The 22,997-nt window shown below is 37.3% G+C and overlaps 1 protein-coding gene, 1 long non-coding RNA gene and 1 pseudogene across 3 annotated transcripts; 2 read left to right on the top strand and 1 right to left on the bottom strand.

Annotated features, from left to right (window-relative positions):
- The first annotated feature begins 1,722 nt into the window (after positions 1–1,722).
- Positions 1,723–13,358, top strand: LOC103719410 (acetyl-coenzyme A carboxylase carboxyl transferase subunit alpha, chloroplastic-like; annotated as a pseudogene). Its single transcript, XR_016398714.1, has 11 exons — positions 1,723–1,863; positions 2,310–2,758; positions 4,854–4,928; positions 7,651–7,758; positions 7,853–8,013; positions 8,350–8,464; positions 8,566–8,720; positions 9,319–9,370; positions 9,458–9,526; positions 11,928–12,005; positions 12,105–13,358. The product of XR_016398714.1 is annotated as an acetyl-coenzyme A carboxylase carboxyl transferase subunit alpha, chloroplastic-like (transcript).
- Positions 13,359–13,691: 333 nt separating this feature from the next.
- Positions 13,692–13,970, top strand: LOC148699799 (uncharacterized). Its single transcript, XR_015973863.2, has 2 exons — positions 13,692–13,783; positions 13,884–13,970. It is a non-coding gene; the product is annotated as an uncharacterized LOC148699799 (long non-coding RNA).
- A 1,782-nt stretch (positions 13,971–15,752) lies between these two features.
- Positions 15,753–21,459, bottom strand: LOC120104268 (remorin). The gene is made up of 5 exons (XM_039115181.3): positions 21,013–21,459; positions 19,581–19,634; positions 19,399–19,486; positions 17,556–17,637; positions 15,753–16,301 (listed from the first exon to the last, which is right to left on the bottom strand). Exons 1-5 carry the CDS (start codon positions 21,143–21,145, stop codon positions 16,101–16,103), a joined length of 558 nt encoding a protein of 185 aa, XP_038971109.1. The 5' UTR covers positions 21,146–21,459; the 3' UTR covers positions 15,753–16,100.
- Positions 21,460–22,997: the final 1,538 nt, after the last annotated feature.

The raw sequence follows: 22,997 nt of genomic DNA on the forward strand, positions 1-22,997 counted from the left end.
AAAATAATTATTTGAACTTTTACTACCTCAATTTGAGATAAAAGCATAAGATATGTATCTATAATAAAGTGGGTAAGTATCAATCTTTTGTTAAATCGTAGCACAGTCGGTTACCAACCTGGACGCCTATGCCAAGAGTCGGTTACCTACCATGACTCTTATGCCACGGTCTCCCCCTCTCAACGAAGCCTAAGCATCGAGGTCTCCCTCCAGACCACCATCCCGCATGCCAATGCAAAGGAAAGGAGGGAGATCCCTTCAAATTTCTTAAGGTAGGCGTGACCCGAGATTAATCTAATCAGATCGATCTATTTAAGTAGGATCTTGTCACTCCTCTCGCAAGAGGAGGAGCTAATAGATCAAAACGAAAAGGATATTAGATTTTGTAGCGATATAACAGCAATGGTGTTGTCTAAAGAGGAAGAGAAGATGGGATAATTAAGCTCTATTTGGGAGAGTTGTTGGCAGTAGAGCTTTTGGAAGTAGAGCCGTTGGAAATAGAGCTTTCTGAAGTAGGAATTTTATAAAAAGTTGTTTAATATTTGTTAACTACATTTCTAAAGTGTTGTGCTACTTTAACATGTGTTTGGTAAAAAAATTGAGAAAGCACTTTTGGTATGACAAAATGATCATAAAGAAGATTGCTTAGTATGGAGAAGTACATACTTGTCCAAATAATTATTCGATTAGAAATATTGCACTTGAACGAAAGATACACAAAATTCTGATCAGACTTGTACGCTACCGAGGGAGCAAAAATCTTTTTATATCAACAAGAATTATGGAGCACAGGGGTCCAAACAACGTAGATGACATTTCTCGAGAAACCCTCAATATATTGAATGCCTTAAAAACCCAGAACCAGAAGTACGCAAGAAAAACCCAAAAGCGATATTGTCAAACAAACAGCCCACTATATGTATCCACCGTCAAACTAGGTTTTCACTTTTTGGGCAATCATTGTTGCTATCTTACCTGATTGGGCCCGAAAGCGGACCATGTCAGGTCTTCGGGGTGAAAGACCATCACGGTCATTTGTGCAGCAACCGCCCGATCATATTTGGGAGATACACAATCACGTGCAATTAAAGTGGCTCGGGGGTATGACTAGGACCTATTTGTATGAAAGATCATGATGGTTTTTCATGCAAAAGACCTAACTTAGCTCCACCTTAGGATGATTAGCAAGACAACTTAGGATGATTTCATTCTAGATCCCTAATGAATATGACCCACCTAATAATTTCTCCTCGAATTCAAGTAGTGGAGATCTGATCTTTTGTTTTACATTGATTCCACCTTGGGCAATTAAGTAGCCATTTTTTTATCAAAAAAAGAAAGAAAAAGCCATTCATGTGGCAAGCATCTATGATGCATAATCGACAGGTCAAATGATGCAAGTATGATGGTTGGATCTGCCGCACGGATTACTGCGCAAACAAGAGACAACAGGCAGTCCAAATCTGGGTGGCCGCGGGACCCAATCTACCCGGACAAGTGGTCGCGCACGGCATCCATTCCCGTGCGCAAACCATCCATTTCTCCATCGCCTGCTGCACGGCGATTCACGCGAACAAAAGTCTACGCGGCATCGGATCCCTGCGCGAATCTCGAAGCCACACGGCTCCGCACGGACAATCTGGTGCGCGGAGGCGCACACAAAGCGGGAGGACCCTGGCTCTCCCCGCTTCGGAGTTATCGCCCAACCCCTTTCCTGCCCTGGGATCATCGTAGGGCCGTTTCCTATTTCCTTTGTTTCCTTTAAATGATCAGAACCCTAATCTCGAGATCTCCGGAGCTTAATGTTTCTTCGGACTGCTCTTAGTCGATAGATAGTAGGGAAGCTGGATCGTGGAATTTGAGGTAACCACTTGTGATTTTAGGAATTCTCCCAGTTCTCTTGCGTTCGATTTCGATTTTTAGTATTATTTCCTAGTTATTTGGAGATTTCGAGAGATTTCAGGTGCATGGATTTATCATGTCGAAATCAATGGCCGTGAAATCGGTCGTCTTGTCAATAAAGTTGATTATTTTATGAATTATGTGGTTGTTGGAAGTAAGAATATTCATAAATTTTTTGAAGTTTTCACAGAAAATTTATGTCCGCATGTCCGTGATCTTTTTCGCTGACATGCTGTTTTGATTCTTATTTCCTTATTCTTTTGTTCATGATTTGCTGATTATAAAAGTTTGGCTACATGTAGAATGACGCATTCAACGGGAACTCTACTTGGATTCGGAATCTTTCTCTGTTGTAAGATGCGAGGGATTTTTCCTTAGCTTCTTATGTGCTACTTCTCCTGATACAGGGATGCAGCATTCGGGGTTCAGATCATATTTGGCATAAAAGAGTTTACAGATCCTAGAGAAAATTGGGATTTTGGATATGAATTCGCTGTCCCTTTCACCTGTTGTCAATGGTGGAGAGAGCTGTAGTTTTGTTTCTGGATCACATATTAATCTACGGAAGACTTCCCTAGCTGCTGATCTTCAGAGGAGTCCATTTAATGGAATTAGGGGAGCTTGGTTGAAGCATTTAGGACTGTCTACAGCTACAAATGGGCGCAGGTTCTCTGTTTGTTCAAAGGTCAGAAAGGTACAGAAGCATGAGTATCCCTGGCCAGATGATATCGATCCAAATCTGAAAAGCGGACACTTAAGTTATTTGTCTCACTTCAAGCCTGCAATGGAGAAACCAAAGCCGGTTACCCTTCCTTTCGAGAAGCCATTAATTGATTTGGAAAAGAAGATCATCGATGTGAGCTATTTTTTCATCAGGCTATATATTTAATACTTTAAGCACCTTTTACTTTTATTGTATATTGTATTCAAGTTTTGGTGCTAATATGCTAACCTAACTATTATTAACAGGCCTGATTCTATCTATTGATACCAATATCCTGTATCTTAAAAGAGTTATAGATGTATTTAAGTTCAATATCTTGGCATCTTTCCATGGGCATGAATAAAAAATTGCTTTGTCATTGATTTTAATCTTAGTGTGGTAAATAATAGTGATCCTACCAAAAGATGTTGTATGTTAATTCTGTCGAGTAGTATTTACACAAGCAACTCAAATAAGGAAAATACCATAAATCATAAGTATTGAGCACCGTGTGATCATAAAATCAAGCATTTATAAGTATTAGAATTTTGTTTTATCTCAAACTATCTATATAACAGTAAATTATGCTTTCTCATTTCATTCTCGTGAGAAAAAGGGCATATTGATCATAAAAAAATGTTTCTATAAATTGCTTTGTTATCGTCATGAAAGATAAAAATGTTGATTTGTAAAATGAAGGAAAAACTAGTGTCTCAGCATAAAACTCTCAAAACAAACCTAGTGATTCCCACAACAAACCTGTGAACCCTCCTAATGTAGTTGATATATTGTGGGGTTAGAGTGGTTCCCCTTGTTGGCAATGTTTTAAGATGCGAAAGGCATCCTTTAGGCGACATTTTAAGATGTGAAAGGCATCCTTTAGGACCAACTAATGAGATTAGTAAATCTAGGGACCTAAATAGCTAATGCATTGTCAATTCATGGGCACCATTAGGTCCAAACAACAAAACATAAAATGGACTAACCATGTTTTTCTATTGAAGACTTTCTCCATGTCCAATTTTTAAAAAGATACTGCTAGTCTTACTTCCTACTGCAGTAATCAGTTTTTCTTTATTCCAGTCAATACTGTATCAAGCATCTGTTTCTTTTTTTACACATTTTCATGAATCAGGCAAAATGGATATCTTCGAAACAGTTGCTTATTCTATGTGAGAGGGCTCTGGATACCAACTCTCTGTTGGCTTGGGTTAAGACTACTACATTTGTAATTTTTATTTCCTCTAAGGCACTTCATTTTGGCAGGATTGATTTCTAAATCATGCATCCATTGCTATGAAACTTATGAATAACTCTCAGTAGAATATAAAGCTCAGCCCACTGAGCCTCAAGCTAAATCTACATCAGTTGCATAAATTACATTAATCTTTTCTCATCCAATTCATAATGTAAATATCCTTTGTTAATTATTGCAACTGATGTTGTACCAATTAAAAAAAAAGTAGTAGAACTGAGGGGATTTCGAGACTATCATCATTAGGCATGCAAATACGGCTACCAGTGTACAACCTCCTATTTGAAGAATTTATCCTTTGATTTCTTTTCTTTTCTTCTGTATTTCATAGACAACTTCATTTTTTTAGGGAATTAATATTGTTTTTAGTATTTCTACAGCAGAGAAGGTAGTTTTCTTATGATATAAGAAGTTAGAATTTCGCATTCTTGAGAGACATGGTAGGCTGTGATGCTTCATTTGGTAATGGCTCACATAGATTCCAGGTGCACTTCAAAGATCTTTATCATAGTTGGGCCCAAAAACTCACGAGGGTTCTGACTTTCATGTGTTAGTTTTTTCCTAGATGTGCACAAGATGGGAAACAGTGGCAAGGAAACCTAGCGCTGTTGCGTTGCCTAACTAGAATTTGAAAATCTTAATTTTCTTCCTTAGTACACATTTACGCAAAATATGCCAATTTAGAGCCACCCTTTGGTTATTCATAGTCTCTTTTGGTAATGTAAATGATCATGGTCAATTCTTCTTTTGATGAGTAAACATTATATCTTTTGGTGGCAGTACTGCAGATTATGGATTTATCAGAAGTAATAATTAAGATTTATCCAATGCTTCTTAAGCAACGATGTAATATAGGACTTGAATTGGTTAATCTTGAATATTTAATAATTGCAAATGTTGCAGAAAAATAATTGCTAGCCACCCTTCTCTTCATGTTTTTCTTTATGATTAACAAGCCATTCATTTCTTGCTCTTGTCTCTTCCTTTATACAGGTGCGGAAGATGGCAGAGGAAACTGGTTTGGACTTCAGTGATCAAATTAACTTATTGGAAAGCAAGTATCAGCAGGTTCGTTACATACTTATGCCATAACTGTTGATATTAAATAAATAAAAGGAAATCAACATCGAGATGGCAATTAGCAATATTATCATTGCATGAAATCTTGAAATTCTTCTCAGTATATTCATTGCTATTTTCAGACATTTCATGCATTTGTGATTTATGAATTTTGTTGATACATAATGGGTGACCATGACAAGCGAGAAATTTGAAAGACAAGAAGCATTAGAAAATAACATTGCATGTTATGTTTACTAATCTCAATCACTAATTAATGCTTGGTACCACATGGTTATTGCATTTTTTGTGCGATGAGCAGAAATAAGAAAGAAAGGGGAAATTGACATTAATCAAGAAAAAGGGAGAACATCAAATAGCTTTGGAAGTTTATATGAATTTCTGACAAATCAGATCTTAATGACCTAAACTTGATGGTAGATCTTCTTAGTGGTTTCGTATCATAGGTTACAGCTTTATTACCTAACATGCACCATAAAATAATGTAGATAACATGAGTTAGTCTGTGTTTTCTGGTCATCCTATGACTGATATTCGTATTTGACTAACACACCTAAAATAGAACTTGTAGATTTTGACAAAATATTATGTTCAAAGTATTAGATCATCAAAATCCTATTTTAGGATGATAAGAAATGATTTTTGATGTGCTATCGACGGAGCATGATTATGGTTGCTTGATCTTATGTAGGATTTGTCCTGCATTGCCATTTTAGTGTGATCTACAGGATGAAGACCCCAAAATTGTCAGATGCGTGTCTAGATTGCGACAATAAGAAAAAGAAGTTATATGATTTGTTGGTTATAAAATATTCATTTATGAAGGCCTCTCTGTGCTATCTGAGCATACATAGTGATTTGTCCCTTTGATCAGTAGGAAAAAAGTATTATTTAGTTCATTATGTCTTGTTTCTACATGGGAGGATTGGGGATAAGGTTTCTTCATTATAAATGAGAATGGTGGTACAACGAAGAGGTCTAGAAGCTGGACATATGAGAAGGCAGAGGTGAGAGAAAGAGAAAGGAAATCGTTCCTTTCACCCTGCACCAAAAAAATAAAAATAAAAAACATTTCAGTTAATATGCTTATTCTCTAATTTTGTGTGATGCAGCTGCGACTCTTCTCAAGTCAGTAACAACAGTAACTATATAGAGTTTGCAAATTAGTAAATATTTAATAACCAGTGCTTTTTGACACTATTCATATCATTCATCATATCCAAATATCAAATATCAAATATTCATATCATTCATCATATTCAAGTATTAGATCGTCAAAATCCTATTTTAGGATGATAAGAAATGATTCTTGATGTGCTATCGACCGAACATGATTATGGTTGCTTGATCTTATGTACTATTGGATTTGTCCTGCATTGCCATTTTAGTGTGATCTACAGGATGAAGATCCCAAAATTGTCAGATGCGTGTCTAGGTTGCGACAATAAGAAAAAGAAGTTATGTGATTTTTGGTTATAAAATATTCATTTATGAAGGCCTCTCTGTGCTATCTGAGCATGCATAGTGATTTATCCCTTTGATCAGTAGGAAAAAAGTATTATTTAGTTCATTATGCCTTGTTTCTACATGGGAGGATTGGGGATAAGGTTTCTTCATTATAAATGAGAATGGTGGTACAACGAAGAGGTCTAGAAGCTGGACATCTGAGAAGGCAGACGTGAAAGAAAGAGAAAGGAAATTGTTCCTCTCACCCTGCACCAAAAAAAAAAAAAGAAGAAAAAACCATTTCAGTTAATATGCTTATTATCTAATTTTGTATGATGCAGCTGTGACTCTTCTCAAGTCAGTAACGACAGTAACTATATAGAGTTTGCAAGTTAGTAAATATTTAATAACCAGTGCTTTTTGACTATATTCATATCATTCATCATATCCAAATATCAAATACTTGATAGATTGTGATTTTTGTTCCCTACCTGGAATTTCTTGAAGATTATCCTTGAAAGTGTTGATGTTTCTGCTTTTCCCATATAGACATGAGTTTGCAATTCAACATTACAAGTATGACTACCGATTAGCTTCTCATTAGTCAGCTTACATGGAAAGGAGCTGGATAGAGAGAATTGTTTCTGACTGTAGCACGATAAGTAGCTTTAGGACGATCATGTGAAGTCACTTGATAGATTTTGCAAATTAAGTCAATTGCCACAATCACAATTACAAACTGTTTTAATTAGCACTGTCAACAAAAACAAAGTTACTAGGACCAGAAATATGCCTTGTCAGTGCTTGGTGCTGTATGGTTCAGATTTAAGTGGAAGAAATCAATCTGAGATATAGTCAGTCCCAAATATCAAGGACCGAAATATTTTTAGGATTTGAACTTAATGGTAATCCCCAAATTATATGCAGTCCTGCACTCGTTCAGTTCATTTATAGTTTTTCCTGCACTATTGATGCTAAGCTTATTCTCACATCATAAGACAATGCTGTGTGGTTGACTTCGTTATTTGGTTCTAAAGGCAAGTATCAATGGGTAGTTTCTGCAATTTCACATAAGCAAATGCTCAATTTCTAACCATCTAGCATGTTGGTCAAATTTTAAAAGTTATATTGCACATATTCTTGTAATCTGCTTTCTTGTCAGATTCCATGATTTTAAAGTTGTCAACTCTTCTGTGTTTGAGTTCTCAACTTTATATGGTACTTAATCTGAGTGAAATCTATTTCTCATGCACAATTTGTACAGGCCCTGAAAGATCTATACACACATTTAACTCCAATCCAACGCTTAAGTATTGCTCGCCATCCCAACAGGCCAACATTTCTTGATCACGTTTTAAACATTACTGATAAGGTATTTTCTCTCACCTCATGCTTTTTTTGGTCTGTGCTGTGCTTTTTTGCATATTTGCTTGGCATTGATGGATTTTTTTTTATAAATTGTGAAGTGGGTTGAGCTCCATGGAGACCGTGCCGGTTATGATGATCCTGCCATTGTCACAGGTCTTGGAAGCATAGATGGCAAGAGTTATATGTTTATTGGCCATCAGAAAGGCAGAAACACAAAGGAAAATATTCAGCGCAATTTTGGAATGCCAACTCCACATGGGTAATGAATAGATTTTCCTATGCTAATAATGTCTTTTTGATAAATAGAGGCTTCTTTACTGCAGCAACATATATTTTTAACACTTACAGTGATTATCAAAATGGCCTGGGGCTTTCCTATATTAGTTTAAGAATTTGTTGAAACATTGTGGGTAAGTGTAATTGTTAGGCCATTTAGCTTCACAATAATTTTTCAGTATTTTACTGGGACAGTGACAAAATAAAATATGCAGAATCCTTTAAGGCATTCTCCAAGATAGTTCTCACATTAGGTTTTAAATGATTTATTATACTGAAGTACACAAGGGGCTCATTAAACATATGCGTTCCTATGTAGCTATCGGAAGGCTTTGCGCATGATGAAGTATGCTGATCATCATGGGTTTCCCATCATCACATTTATTGACACACCTGGGGCATATGCTGATCTTAAATCTGAAGAACTTGGTCAGGTATCATATTTTCTTCTACCACTTCCCCACTGATGAGGGTGTTTCTTTTTTTGCGAATCACAGAATACTGTTGCTTATTTCACTTGATTCAATACATGTAGGGAGAAGCAATAGCTCAAAATTTGAGGACTATGTTTGGCCTAAAGGTTCCAATTGTCACTGTTGTTATTGGAGAGGGTGGCTCTGGTGGTGCTCTTGCTATTGGCTGTGCAAATAAAATATTCATGTTGGAGAACTCTGTCTTTTATGTTGCCAGGTAATCTAACATTGTCCTATGCATTGTGCAACAGAGATGCTTGTCTAAGTTGAACATGACTTGAGTTTTCGATCAGAAGTACTCTAAAATACTCTTCTGCAAGCTATGAGATGTGGACAGTCAAGTTAGGCTCATTGTCCACAAGGTTTTTATGATCGAACTGAATGTAAGGATTCCACATGATCCACAGTGGAGCGAAAAGGACCAGACTTTGGGAAATTTGCCATGCTTCAGACCTGTATCCATGTCTTCATGATTCATGAGACTCCTGTCTCTGTTTTGACCATATATGGGCCAAAACAAGCTTTATAATTTTACAAAAATCATATTAATATGGTCATAGGGCTTCTAACTGTTTATCTTTGATCTCATTCTACTTAATTGTCCATCCATGTTCTCTAAAAGAAATATTCCTTGCAACTGCCCTGTTGTGGGAAAATGGCACATCATGACTGCCTGTCATATATTAATTTTATTCTTCTGGTATCATGTGAAACTATCTTGGCACATCAAAAAATATATATTTTTGATGTATGCATGCAATATTTATGTTAACTTCTCATGTGATATCTGTATTTGTGTGCTCTGTTGTATGCAGCCCGGAAGCATGTGCTGCAATACTGTGGAAGACCTCATCAGCAGCTCCTATGGTACGGTACAAGATCTGTGTGATCTCTGTAATTCCTGTAACCTCAGTCACTTGCTCTGACATTAATATTTTGCAATCACTTGTCCAGGCAGCTGAAAAACTAAGGATCACGGCTGCTGAATTGTGTAAACTCAAAATTGCTGATGGAATTATTCCGGTAAGTCTTCATAAGTTTCTTGACACCGACTTTATGCTACCATCTGAAGCTCTTGAATGCGAAAAATACCATTGAAGATTGATGGTCGGACCATAAAGTATCACTTTTTGTGGAAAAGTATTGTAGAAATAATTAAAATGAACTGGTACATTGCATAAAGGGTTTGAACTTTGAAGACCCTCGTTAGTTGGGGTTTTCAAAATCTTTTTGGAGGATTGGAAAAGAAGGGAGCCTGTGAAGACCTGGATACAGGTATTGAGATGGATCTTTGGCTCAGTACATGGAAGATGCATATGTACATACCCGTGAAAATAGTGAATATCCATAAGCCAAGTAGGAGTAGATGGGAAAATTTGATGTCCTGGTTATGATTGTAGGTCGTTTTTTTTTTTTTCCATATTCTGTTTGGCCGATTAGGTTAACATAAAAAAATGACCAAGTTGATGCAATTGTGGATTAATAGATCAGATTGAAGGTGCTTGATATATGATTAAATGTCCAAATGTTTCATATTTCAATAAAGTTTTAAGAGGTTTTCTCTTCTCTTGTCAAGAGATAGTTGATAACTTTGACTGCTGGTGTTTTTTGTGACATTTTAAGGAACCTCAGGTAGTGTTTTGCATGGCTCAACTATGTGATGGCTTCAATTTCTCCTGACCTTTGTTTACTGGCTAATTTCTTCTTATATAGATTTTAGCTATTTTTTCCCCAGACACTTCGTGCATCAGAGCCATTTCCCTATCTTTCTTACTAATCTTTTCTATTTATATTCAACTTTTTTTGTTCAAACACAACCAAATTATAGGCCAGTTAAATTTCCAGCTACTTGTACATACGACCCAGGAAACTCTCCACTGAAAAATTATCTTGCAAATCTCCTTGGAAACCATTTATTCCAACCTAAATGCCCAGAATTAACAAATAAAGCTCGTATCTTCTATAAATTTTAGAAGTAGAGTTGCCTGATGTCCATTTCTTGCATCAAATATTGCTCCAGATTATATATTCATTTGCCCCACTTGTTGAATTCATCTCTGAGGCATGTCGTTCATAAAACCTTGAATTTATTTTATTCTAATCACTTTATTGCACCCAAATCCCCCTCCCTCACCCCTCCGCATGACAAACCACCAAGAGAGGTAGGGATAGGGGGATTTAGTTTTGTTTCCATGGTGCCAATTACTGGATTTCCTCAGAATTCTTCCATGTTGAGTGGTGCTTGCGTCATTTGACTCATTTTGCTTGTGGGATTGAGCTGACATGGTTTTGGACTGCAATTTTTGGTTGCATTCTGATACCGTGCAGAAAAAAAAAGGATAAAAAGTTGCAAAAAAAGGAAGAAAAAGGGAAAACTTCTTTGCAACTTTATTGCAAGACTGGCGTGTATTACCTTGTAAAGCTCCTTAAAATAGTCAAAGGTGTTGTCAATCATGTTGGAGTTTAAAATGAATTTAATAAGTTTTAACCTATATAGGAAAATTAAATTTTATGTAATGTATTAATTTTGTCGTGCATGGATGAACCGTGTGTTAGGATAGCAAAGAAGGTACGAATGTTGGGCAGGTATGTTGCTTCTGCTCGAAATGAAATAAATCATCTTCCAGCCATGAACTATATTTTTTTTTGGACTGAAAGCATCCTTCAAACCATTAAACCATGATAACACTAACAGCACAGGATTTTCCATGAAACCTGCTTTGGGGGGGGGGGGGGGGGGGGGGGGGGGAATTAACTCCATAATATGCATTGTTTCCATAAGTAAAAAAGGACTACATGACGCATTTTTGAAGCATCTTTATACCAGATCACCACAAGCCTTAGAGATGATCCTTATTATCATATTAGATGTAGAAGTACGAGCATCGGCATTCAAATATTGTCTGGCCTTGAGTTTGCAATTCCTTTATGTCAAATACCTAAGCTGTGCGCTAAAACTTGTTGAGCAACTGTTACATGACTTTCAGTTACTTGACAATTATAATCAATATTATTCATGTTTCTTTAGAGTTCTAACTGAATTGCTGTTGCTTAAACATTTGAAAGCCATTGCCATACATATGATGTGTACCATGTGATCATTCATTATTCATTGATGAGAAGAGCCTAATTTTTTACTATTTTCATAATTATCTATTAAGTTAACTTGTTGGATATTTTATCAACATGGTTGGTGTTTGCTTCGTATAAATTTGATAGCTTTACAATCGCTCTTTCTTTAGCTGTCTTGAGTTATTTCTTCTTCTTCTTTTTTTCTTTTTGAAGTGCTATAATAGTCCACTATACGGTCATTTCTAATTTAGCAATATTAAAAAACATTTGTAGAAATTTTTGCTAATATTTTGAGTTTTAATTTTTATGTGTACATCTCTGTTTACATGTACAAGTTTTTTATTTCTTTCAGGAACCTCTAGGTGGTGCGCACACTGATCCATCTTGGACTTCCCAACAGATAAAGCTTATGGTCACAAAAGCCATGGAGGTATATGTTGTTTTATCATTTTGTGCCCATAAACTAAACTATTCATCAAGACTTGAGATATTCTGCAAAAGCATTGAGATACCATTTTATGTTATTCAGGAGCTTGGAGTTATGGATATAGATGGGTTGCTAAGCCAACGACATCTGAAATTCCGGGCACTTGGGGGATTTGTGGAAGGTGAGCCGGTGGATCCAGAGAAGAAACACGGCATGAAGAAGAAGGAAGCTGGCCTTGCTCAAATCACAGCTGATATAGAGACAGAAATTGAAAATCTCAAGAAGACAACAAGAGAAGCCAAGGGCAAGTCTCTAGCTCCCATCATCTCGGATGAGGCTATAGAGAAACTGATGCAAGAAGTAGACAAGGAAATGACAAATGCCTTTATTGCAATGGGCCTGCAAGAGAAGCTGGAAGCTCTGAAGATGGAGCTGTCCGAATCTCCTGACACCCCTGATCAGACACTTAGTCCTTCATTGAAGGAAAAGGTAGACAGGCTGATGCAAGAATTTAAGCATAATTTATCCTACCCTGGATCCTATATGGCATTAAAGCAGAAGCTTGAGATGTTATCAGAGGCTAGCAGGATGAAGGAGCAGAGGATGAAGGGAGAGAAGCTGAAGAAAGAGATCAATGAGAAACTCCAAGAGCAGGCAAAGGGAAAGATGGAGATTCTTAGAAAGGCATGGGAGAAGGCAGCAAAGGGAGAGAAATTGGATGAAAATCAGATCGAGGAGGTAGAAAAGGCCAAGGAAGAGCTGAAGGAGATGCTAAAGTCAGTGAACCTGGAGGTGGTGGGACCAGGGAAGAAGATAGTGCCCACCGCCCCACCGGGCCTAGAGGAGATATTAACAAAGGCAGATGATGTGATAAAGAAAGAAATAGAGGCAGTGATCAGTAAAGCAGGGTTAAGAGGGAAGGTAGATGAATTAAAGGCAGAGATAGCGAGTGGTGCAAGTAAAGAAAAGGTGGAAAATTTGCTGAAGGAGATAAGAGAAGGAATCGCTGCTGTAATGGATACAATGGATCTGAAGAAGAAGGTTGAAAGTACTGTGGAATCACCAGTACAGGAAACAGTTGGTGCTAGTAGCTCTTAAGGGATGAGGTATTAAATTCATGCTAGACTTGATGTTGTTTATGGATATCTGTGGAAGTCATTCCCGCAATAGTTTGAGGATTTTTTTTCCGTCCTTGATTTTTCTCTATGATGGTGAACTTATTTGAGATTGATTTACGAATTATGTTGGGCATCTGTCTCTCAGGTTTTTTAACGCTGGAAAATGTACTGAAATGTTTGATGCAGAGGAACAAATAAGTTTGATAAATAAAAATTTCGATATGTGTTAGTAGATTTAGTCTAGCAGTCTTAGTTTCTTGCAGAGGAACAATTAGTTTCCTTGAGCCCAAGTTGCTTGCTGTTAATCGATGAGCTTGTTAAGCACACATATCGATCAATCTGTTAATACTAGTTGGAAGAAGCATAAACTTCTTGGTAAAAAAACAAGAAACTATCTTCTGGTGTTATCAGGAGTCAGATTGATCTTCTCATTTGGAATACATATTTTCCCCATTTGATTTTTTTTTCCCCTCATCCTTCTCTTCAGCATTGCCGTTGATGCTCTGAGAGTTTCTTCAATCCTGGAGGAAAGATGTCACCAAGCTATTAACAAGTATTCCGCGAGGATAATGCTTGTCCAGCAGAGTGCAGCAGCCATCTCAAACATTGTAATGGAAGACCATCTAAGAGCAATCTCCTGCTTGTGCCAACGGAAAATGTTAGGTCGTTCGAAAACAACCTACTTGGCTAGTTTCTATTTTCTAAATACCTGGGCATGCAATATTTTCATCTCCTTCATATGTTTAAAGATTTATTTCGTCAGGTCTTGACCGGCGACGCAACGACGAGAAGATCGTCAATTATTTACACATTTCGATCATTGTAGAGCAGTGAAGATCAAGATTCCACACCCTCTTGATGGATTTTTTGAAGGCATGATATAGTCAAATGGCTAAGTGTTCTCTCATTAACAAGGAAAAATGTTTGACGGATGTTCTAGCTCATAACCCCTTCATTAAACCTCTATCGTATTATAAATCTCCTTTTTTTTATTCACATCTTTAGCATGCCCTGGTTCCCCTTTCTTAAGCTTTGTATACGTATGTCCAACCAAGACACATCACATCCCATTTTTGATCCTATTATTTTTCTGTGTAACCACCTAATTAGCCCAGCATTTTTTTTTGAAGGAGAAAAATATAGTGCTAATTACATGGGTTCAACCTAATTAGCACTATTTACTGCATGATTATCATGATAAGCCAAGAAAAACTCAGCCTAAGACTCGTCTGAAGAAAATGATGAACGATTCAACTATTCATTTATGTCACATGCATTATAGATGAGAATGATATGGTCAATTGTTATTAGCCTGTTTTATAATTTTTCTAAGCTTGCCCTAGCAAAGGTGGATCTATTAGACTATTACAGAGTTCGCATGCTCCTCATAGAAGTTTCTTCGCATACGTAAATGATAGACATGTCCTTTGCATTCTATCACCTATATAATGACATCGCATCTATCCATAAATAATGCACCAAAATATTCATATAAAATTAATGAATAATGTAAATCTTGTTCATTTACTGTAGACTTTTTTCCGAGATAATTACATCTGCTATATGTAATGCACATGTATCTACGTTTCTTTTTGAAGCTTGCTAAAAAAAAAAATCTGGTATCATAATCTAATAGCTCTTGTGAAAAAGCCCCGAACCCTTTTAGCTGCATGACACGCGCCTCCTTAAGAAATCATAATTTTTGACAGCGATAAAAAAAAGTCAGAAATTGTCATATCCCAAGTTCATTACATTCTTTAATTGATTCGAAAAATTAACATAATTTTGTTCTATATCCATCTAGGTCAGATTGAATTAGATTTACTATTTATTTTATTAAGCTATTGAATATTTTAAGTCCGACTAAGTCAAGACTAATCACACATGACTACCTGAGCTACAAACATATATATATTGACCATTCAATTATTTCTCAATTGAGTTGATGAGTCTCCTCTCTTGCTCTTAAAAAATATATATATATAATATATTTTTTATAAAATTTTAATTAGAAAAATAATTATATCAATTTACGATGTGTTAATTTACTAGTGGGACAGGTCGACCATGAGAAGAACAATAATACTTTTTTAGATTTTTTGCATGAATACTTTTTTAAGAATTTAAATTTGCACAAATTTTTTTAAAAAATTTATATTTATCTCTATATCCTCATAATATACTGTTTTTGTACAAATGTTCATAATATAACGTTCTTCTAACACCGTTAATAAAAAATATATTTATTTTAATTAAAAATAAAATAAATTTTTGAAATTATTTTTTTGTTCTCCATCACGATCGTCTTATACATATTTCTTTTTGCACATTTACTCATTAAAGATATTTTAGTCATTTTAATTTGAAACTATTAATTTTTTAAAGGTGTTAGATGCCATGCGTACATATGCAAAAATAAGAAAAAAAATAAAATAGTAAAATAAGTGTTTGACAATATATATATATATATATATATATATATATATATATATATATATATATATATATATATAATTTTTTTAAAAAAAGTATTCAGACAATATTTGATTTTTTTTTTTTTTTTTGTGAAGCAGGCTGATGACTACTAATTAAAATTGAGATAAAAAAACGAAGTGACCATTTTAAGACATCGTGCTGTAACTTCTTGGATTACATTTCAGCAAGCAGATTGTCTTATATCATGATAATACTAAGATGGTTGTAAACCAGCAGCATGCCTTTTACATCCAGCCACTGAAGGAGGATTATTCATAGCTGAATAATCTTTACATTGTGAGCTAAAAGAATATAGATACATCACCAGGACATTTAAAGTTGTTGGACGGATCATCTATTTACAAGCACATCACACGCACACTGAAATCTGGACCGAAACTTCATCTAGAACTCCACATAACACCAACAGCAAGCACGGATGAGGAAACAAACAGCACCTAGACGATGCTTCCGCTGATCCCCTAACCTTCTATTGTGATCAAATTTAGGCACTGAAGCACCCAAGTACCTTCTTTGGATAAAGTCCTTTGGCGTGATATTTTGCAGCTGTCTCCTCTGCCTTTAAGATCTCCTCTCCCCGCTTGGCCTCAACAATTGCTCTCTTCTCTGCTGCTGCCTTGTGGATCATGGCGATTTTGTTCTTCATTTTTTCGGCATATTCCGCCTTCTTCATCTCAAGTGCTTCCTGTTCATACAGTTGTAACTCACAGCTTGCTTTCGAGTGGCAAACACAAGCATGATGAAAGGTGAACTGATTGATGATGATTACGGGAATTGACTGAATCAGCAGTTTAACTACATGCAAGTTTCTGTTTATTCCACAAGCACTTCATGACATTTTGTGTTCAGTTTTTCGGGCCCCACTTTGTTGTAAAATTATAGATGGAGAGAAGGAAGAACTTATCAGTTGAGGCGTGATTTCACTGTCCTTAAGAATAGATCGCGCCCCTCGGAGAATGGATCTCGGTGTAGCAGGTAATGGCGGCCTATCCTCCAGGATACAACAACTGGATCACTCCAAGCGTACACCCGCAGATGCAGTGATACTATCGAACAGCCCAGAACCGCTCAGGAAGATAGAACAGAGAAGTCCTCTTCGGGAACACAGAAAACAGAAGACTCTCGGGAACGCAGAAAAAAAAACAGAGAGAGAGGAAGATAAGTTTTTTTTATCTTAATCCTCGGATCTGATAGGGTTTAAAAAGAGAGGCGTTTTGAAAAGATACGGGCGTTTTTAAAAGACGCGACGTTTTATCAAGAGATAAAACAAAACAAAAGACGCGACGTTATCAAACAAAATAATTCAAAAAATAAAACGGCAAAAAGAAACCTGGCTCAAGCCCACACCCGCGGGGGGGGTCCCCCCTGCGCGTGATAATCGCAACGCGCCCGGTTAAACGTTTCCGGATCGGATTCGCCAATTTTGGCTTGGACCTCCATTGGGCTCATGCGCGCGTGGGCTACTTTCTTTCTTTGCTTCACCAAGTTAAAAGGTTGAATACTATATAAAGATCTTTTGAGTTTTGTTCCTTTCCAATGTGGGACTAAAGAAAGTACACTAGACAAAAAGACAAAAGACAAAGAAGGGCAGACTCGGAATTTTGAAATATTCCAACACACTTCCCTTCCGGGGCCCATGAAGTATTTGGGTTCGAAGATGATCTTATCAAACTTAAACCGAAAACTTTCAGAAATTTTGGAGCCAATGAAGTTATTGCATTCGAAGTATTATTTTTATCAACCTTAAACTGTGTTGAGCCATTAATTTCAGAAATTTTTACTGGTATCTTGTTTGACTATCATTCTTGTTGACTTTAAGTTTCTAAGGAGCCTGACTTTGCTGTTTCAGTAATTTCTAAGACCAGTAATGGATATAATGGTGGTAGAAACAATGAGCTATTCAAACAGCCTTGCATGTATGAAGGAAGACTACGCTTACCTCAATTTTTCTCAACTCAGCTTCCACTGCTGCCTTCTTTGTGTTCTCCCATGAAGCAATAGATGACATCTTCTTCTGAGATCTGTTTGGGATTATCAAGTCCTTAGATGGAAAAGCATATAAAACTCCTATTATATAGAAAAATCATTAAGGTTTTGTATCTTTAATTATTTACTATCAAATTCTTTGTATGGTACAGTGTTTCAGTCTCAATCTTCATGGACGAAATATCGAACACTTAATGAAACCTTTGGTAGAGTACAGAGTCTGCCGACATAAGTTTTGGTGTTTGGTTACTTACATAAGGCCAGTCTATATATTCGAACTAAAATTGCCGAAGAAATTTCACTTGGATCATATTTGGTAAAGGCTCAGGACAAAGCCAACATACAAGCCCCCCCAAATTTTGGAAACACAAAAAACACCATAGTCATTATGGGCATTATTTAGTGTAAAGTAAAATCTTGGTTTATTATAGACATAAAACAAAAGGGCATAAGAAATGCACATCCGGCGATAACATGGAATCGAGATTTAGGCTGGGATAGGAATTATTTATATCAAGATGCAACATGTGACAATAAAATCTTAGGAAGTTGTTGGAAATGGTGGAAGAAATAGACTATAAGAAATGTGGAAGAGGAATGAAGAGAATAAATGAAATATGGGCAAGGCATGCTAATTCAAGTACTGCCTTAAAGATGGTAATTTCCCCTGCACTTTAGATGCAGGTGGGCTACTAGAAGTCTGTTCCAGGATGCAATGCCCAATTAATAAGCCTACTTGGTCTCTGCGCTACCCAACCGGCTTATGGAACTAAATAACCCAACCCAGAAAATTATGAAAGAAAAAGAACTGCTCAGTAAGAGTGTTCAAGAGTTTCATAAGTACAAAGAGAGGGTGTATATAAAAGATATCTGCATGTATCCACTCGCATACAATACAACTCTGTATAAAAATTAAAGAGCTGTATACAGGTGACTGTTAATTGCCGAACAGTCACCAAATAAAGACAAACAACTATTCAGCCGATAGTCATCTTAATAATAGAAAGCTGATTTTCTATTAAAAAAGAATAAAAATTTAATAGCCATTGGAACAGCCAAGGATAAGAAGACATCTGTTGGCACCAATGCCTTGTTCCAACATTTAAAAAACATTTGAACTTTTGTCCACCAACAGTCCAACAGTCAAAAGTCAAAAACACCAACAGTTAAAAATTGAAAGGCTATTTTTAATTAAAAAAAATACTCTGATAGAATTGGCAGGCAATTACAAAGAAATATAGGAGTCACATGATACAATTTATTATGGGTTTTGGTTTGAGGGGGAAGCTTAAAAATTGCACTTGGGAAGCAGAAGTTTGAATAGAAAGATATAAGTGACAAAAGCAAATACATCCATGTGTGCATACACATAGATATACATATACATACATATATATAGACATACATATACTATTCTTGAGCACTCGCATGTGTTCTTAATCTTAGCATGGATATTGAAGCAGGTGATCCATGGATGATGCACCAGGGCTTCTTGAGCCACTGATTGAATAATTATACAAGAGTCCAGTTAATTGGAATAATTCTGTATCTATGTACATATGTATGTTCATGTGTATATGTACTCATATGTGTGTATATATGTGTGTGTGTGTGTGTGTGTACATATGTATGTATATATACATACATACACATACATGTGTCTGTATTAGTCTAGTGTAGAACAAAAGTATATGTGAAGAAATGAAATCATCTTAGACTTCGGGATTCTTCTTCTCCAGACAAAATTATGAATATGTGCTCGAACAAATTGAGAATTTGAAGGAATTATATCTTACTTATTCTCAGCTTTGGTCTTTTCGCTTTCCTCCCATGCCTTGATCAAGGATATTCTCTTCTCAGTTGCTACCCGTGCAAGAACAGCATCTGCAATTTCAAAAGCATCAAAAAAATTTCTGTCTCCTTCCAAAAAATATCACAGGACAGTTTCGATTCTGTTGAAATTTCCTTAAACCCTTACCTCTATCAGCTGAACCTGCTGCGCTTTTCTCAGGTGGAGGAGAATCTGCAACCTCTGCAAAACAGAGAAGTAGAAAGGTTATATATGAAGCATATATTATAATTAGTTTGAGCTATTATACAACCTTCCCAGAATACACATGGTGCATGCTGAAAAGCCCAAGAAAAAGTAAATCATGCATAAACATATAGATCTTTTTTTTTGTTGTTGTGTTTTTTTTTTTTTTTTTTTTTTGGGTGGGGGGGGGGGGATATTGGGAGGGGGGAGGTTGTAGGAGGAAAAATAAAACGATAACATAGACATAGGTACATTGATTTATAGTAGTTCAAAATATCTAATGGTTTACAATGATGCATCTTCTGTTTTTGATATAGATATGGCACTTCACACTATTTTTTATCACTATCTTCCTTTTGGAGTCACTCTTTCAATTGATGGCTTCATGTTCACACATGCCGACACACACAAACACACACAGAAGGAGGCATTGCTGAAGGCTCGAGTATATTCATGTTAGTAAAAGCAAGAAAGAAGAAACTTTTCTTGACGTTGGACTATTGGAGATATAATCCAAGTAAGCTCCAAATACAGTGCAGGTTCTCATCTATATCTAACTTAGGAAAAAGAAATAAATAAATAATCATATATCGCTCTGTAACAAATAAGATTTTCTTCAGATCATACAGCCCATCAATCATAACAAATACCGTGAAATTGACTACGTGGAAAACCAGAATTGAAGAAAAAGATACTAATTTTTTTTAGATCATATATCGACTCAAGAAAATTTAATAAAATACATGAGGGAAAACGCTTTGGATACCCTTATCTACATAACTTCCCTCCAGACAGAATTCAGAGCCACGAGAACAGAGAAAAGAAAAAAAAAAGGAAATAGGAAAAGAAGATCAGGAACGAATACAACCAAATCACCTTCTTTGATATCTAATGGGGATTCTTTTAAAAGGAGGGGGAAAGCACCTAAATCAGGTAATGGAGTGGTATAAGAATACACCACTCAAATCTCCACCAGGTCCATCCAAACTGAAAAATAGGTTATTGAAACTTGAAAGGTTTCCAAAAATCGGAATTCTGTTCCAAAAAAGAAAAGAAAAGAAAAAAGAACGCAAAACCTTGAATCCATGGAATCAAAAGGAATCTTAAATTTTATTAAAGAAAATAACTTTATCACCAAACGTAACAATTCCGAGACAAAAAAAAAAAAAAACTAATTTTATATATTTTCTCCCCAGAAATCGCTTCAATTAACAGCGGAAACTTCGTAGCTAAATCCGAACCAAACTCTACTAAATCCAAAATTCCACATAAAACTCTCACAAACTCTGCAATTCTTCATCCATGAACGAGAAAAAAACAAAGGGAAAAGCACTAGAGAACAATAAAAGAAGAGGACAAGAGGAAGAGGCCTTACTCTCCACGACAGCAAGAGCCTTGGATTCGTCGGGCTTCTCCTCCGGAGGCGGCTGAGCCACCACCTTCTCCTCCGGGAGACCCTTTTCGGCCTCCGCCGAGGCCTCCATCTTCTTCGCCTCTTCCTCCCCCATCGCCTTCTCTCCTCTTCCTCCTCCTAATTCCACCGACGAAGCGCTAACTCCGACCCCAGCTCTCACGGCGAGATCCCTTACCCTAAATTATGCGGCCCCAAAGCTCGAAAGGAGAAGTGCAGGAGGAGCGGAAGGCTCGCTTTCTTGCAGTAGAAAAGAAGGGAGTGGGAGCTTTCCCGGCCACAGACAAATTTATGACCTCCCATCCCCCATCTATTCGTAGGTGCATACGCGTGGTGGTAAAAATTTATATATCCGCCGTCGATGTTTCCAAAAACAGCACATCAAACCGCTAGCTTATACCGTCAGGCCTTGGCGTCATAATGTCTCGGAGGCGGATTAAAGGACATGTTGTTGCAGAAAATTACAGTTTCACCTTGTCTTCGAGATCCAACGGGTCAGGACCGCCTGATTTTAGCCTTATCCGCTTCAACGATGATGGATTTAGAGATGGTTGCAAGAGTATTTTCGAAAGCAAAAGCTCTGCCTCGGCTCCGTGATGACATGTGTGAAATGGTCTACTTTAGATCAAATATATTTTTTGTAGAGCTAATGAGGTTATAAATTAGGTGGCATCCATATGGCCAGCTATATGGATAGTATTGTATGGGCTGAAGATAGAAAGTTATCTCGAACACCCCAAAAAATTCTATTTTTTGCCTCTATTAGTTGTATTAAGAAAAGAAAAAAAACCCTTATGAGTCCGCTAATTGGGATGTTCGGTTGACCATGACAAGGGTAAAATAGTCATTTTAATCCCTAGAAAACGAGGCGATTCCGGGTGGTTCTATATACACCCCCCCCTATTGCTCAGGACACCCCCCAAAAATTAAAAAAAAATTAAATACTCTCTACACCCCCCCCATTTGCTAAGGACACCCCTAAAAAATTAAAAATTCCTAAATTACCCCCCACCCTCCCCACCCCCTCACCTAAATTGCTCTCTACACCCCCCAAACCCCCCCCCCCACCCCGGTCTTCCCCTCCAAAACACCTCGCCAACGCCCAAAACCCCCCCGTTCCTCCTTCTCCCTCTCGTCGCCGGCATTCTCCCGATCTCCGACCACCTCGCCGGCTTCTCCCGGAACCACCTCGCCGGCTTCTCCCGAAATTTTTTTTTTTCACGGTTCGTGCTCCGTTCGGCACTGGATCGCCGAACAAAAGGCTTCTGTTCGGCTGAACAGTGCCGGACAGAAGCCTTCTGTTCGGCACTGTGCAGCCGAACAGATCTGTTCGGTTGAGGGTTGCCGAACAGAAGGCTTCTGTTCGGCACTGTTCAGCCGAACAGAAGCCTTTTGTTCGGCGATCCAGTGCCGAACGGAGCACGAACCGTGAAAAAAAAAAATTTCGGGAGAAGCCGGCGAGGTGGTTCCGGGAGAAGCCGGCGAGGTGGTCGGAGATCGGGAGAATGCCGGCGACGAGAGGGAGAAGGGGGAACGGGGGAGGAGGGGTTTAAGGGGGGTTTGAGGGGGGTTTTTTTTTTTTCTTTTCAAAACGAAACGGAGGAGGAGGAAGGGGGGTGTATGAGAAAATTTCAAGGGCAATATGGTAATTACACTAAAGGTTAGTTTGGGTATTTTTTTTTTGGTTTTTGGGGGGTGTCCTGAGCAATAGGGGGGGTGTATATAGAACTACCCGGCGATTCCGCGTTGATGTCGGTAAGAACGCGGTCTGCTTGCATTTGGGGTACCGCAGCGGCAGCGACCGGAAAGGCGAGGAAAGGAAATTTAAATTTGGACGGGTAGGAGTGGAAGCTTCCGATTAAGGACTTTTCCCTGGAGAATTAGTGGCCGTATGATGTCCACGTGGGGGTTGTCGTCTTATCCGTTCGTTTGCCGATTATTTTGGAGAA

This window comes from Phoenix dactylifera, chromosome 16, assembly GCF_051530095.1.
Source record: "Phoenix dactylifera cultivar Ajwa chromosome 16, Ajwa_hap1_PhDact_Kaust_v1.1, whole genome shotgun sequence".
Taxonomy (NCBI): Eukaryota; Viridiplantae; Streptophyta; class Magnoliopsida; order Arecales; family Arecaceae; genus Phoenix; species Phoenix dactylifera.

What these genes read in the sequence shown, in the direction of transcription:
- LOC120104268 (XM_039115181.3), bottom strand. Translation starts at nt 21,145, where the DNA reads ATGGGGGAGGAAGAGGCGAAGAAGATGGAGGCCTCGGCGGAGGCCGAA. An exon ending in GGCTCTTGCTGTCGTGGAGA is followed by an intron (nt 19,635 to 21,012) that starts GTAAGGCCTCTT and finishes TCTGTTTTGCAG; the next exon opens with AGGTTGCAGATTCTCCTCCA. An exon ending in AAGACCAAAGCTGAGAATAA is followed by an intron (nt 17,638 to 19,398) that starts GTAAGATATAAT and finishes AATCCCAAACAG; the next exon opens with ATCTCAGAAGAAGATGTCAT.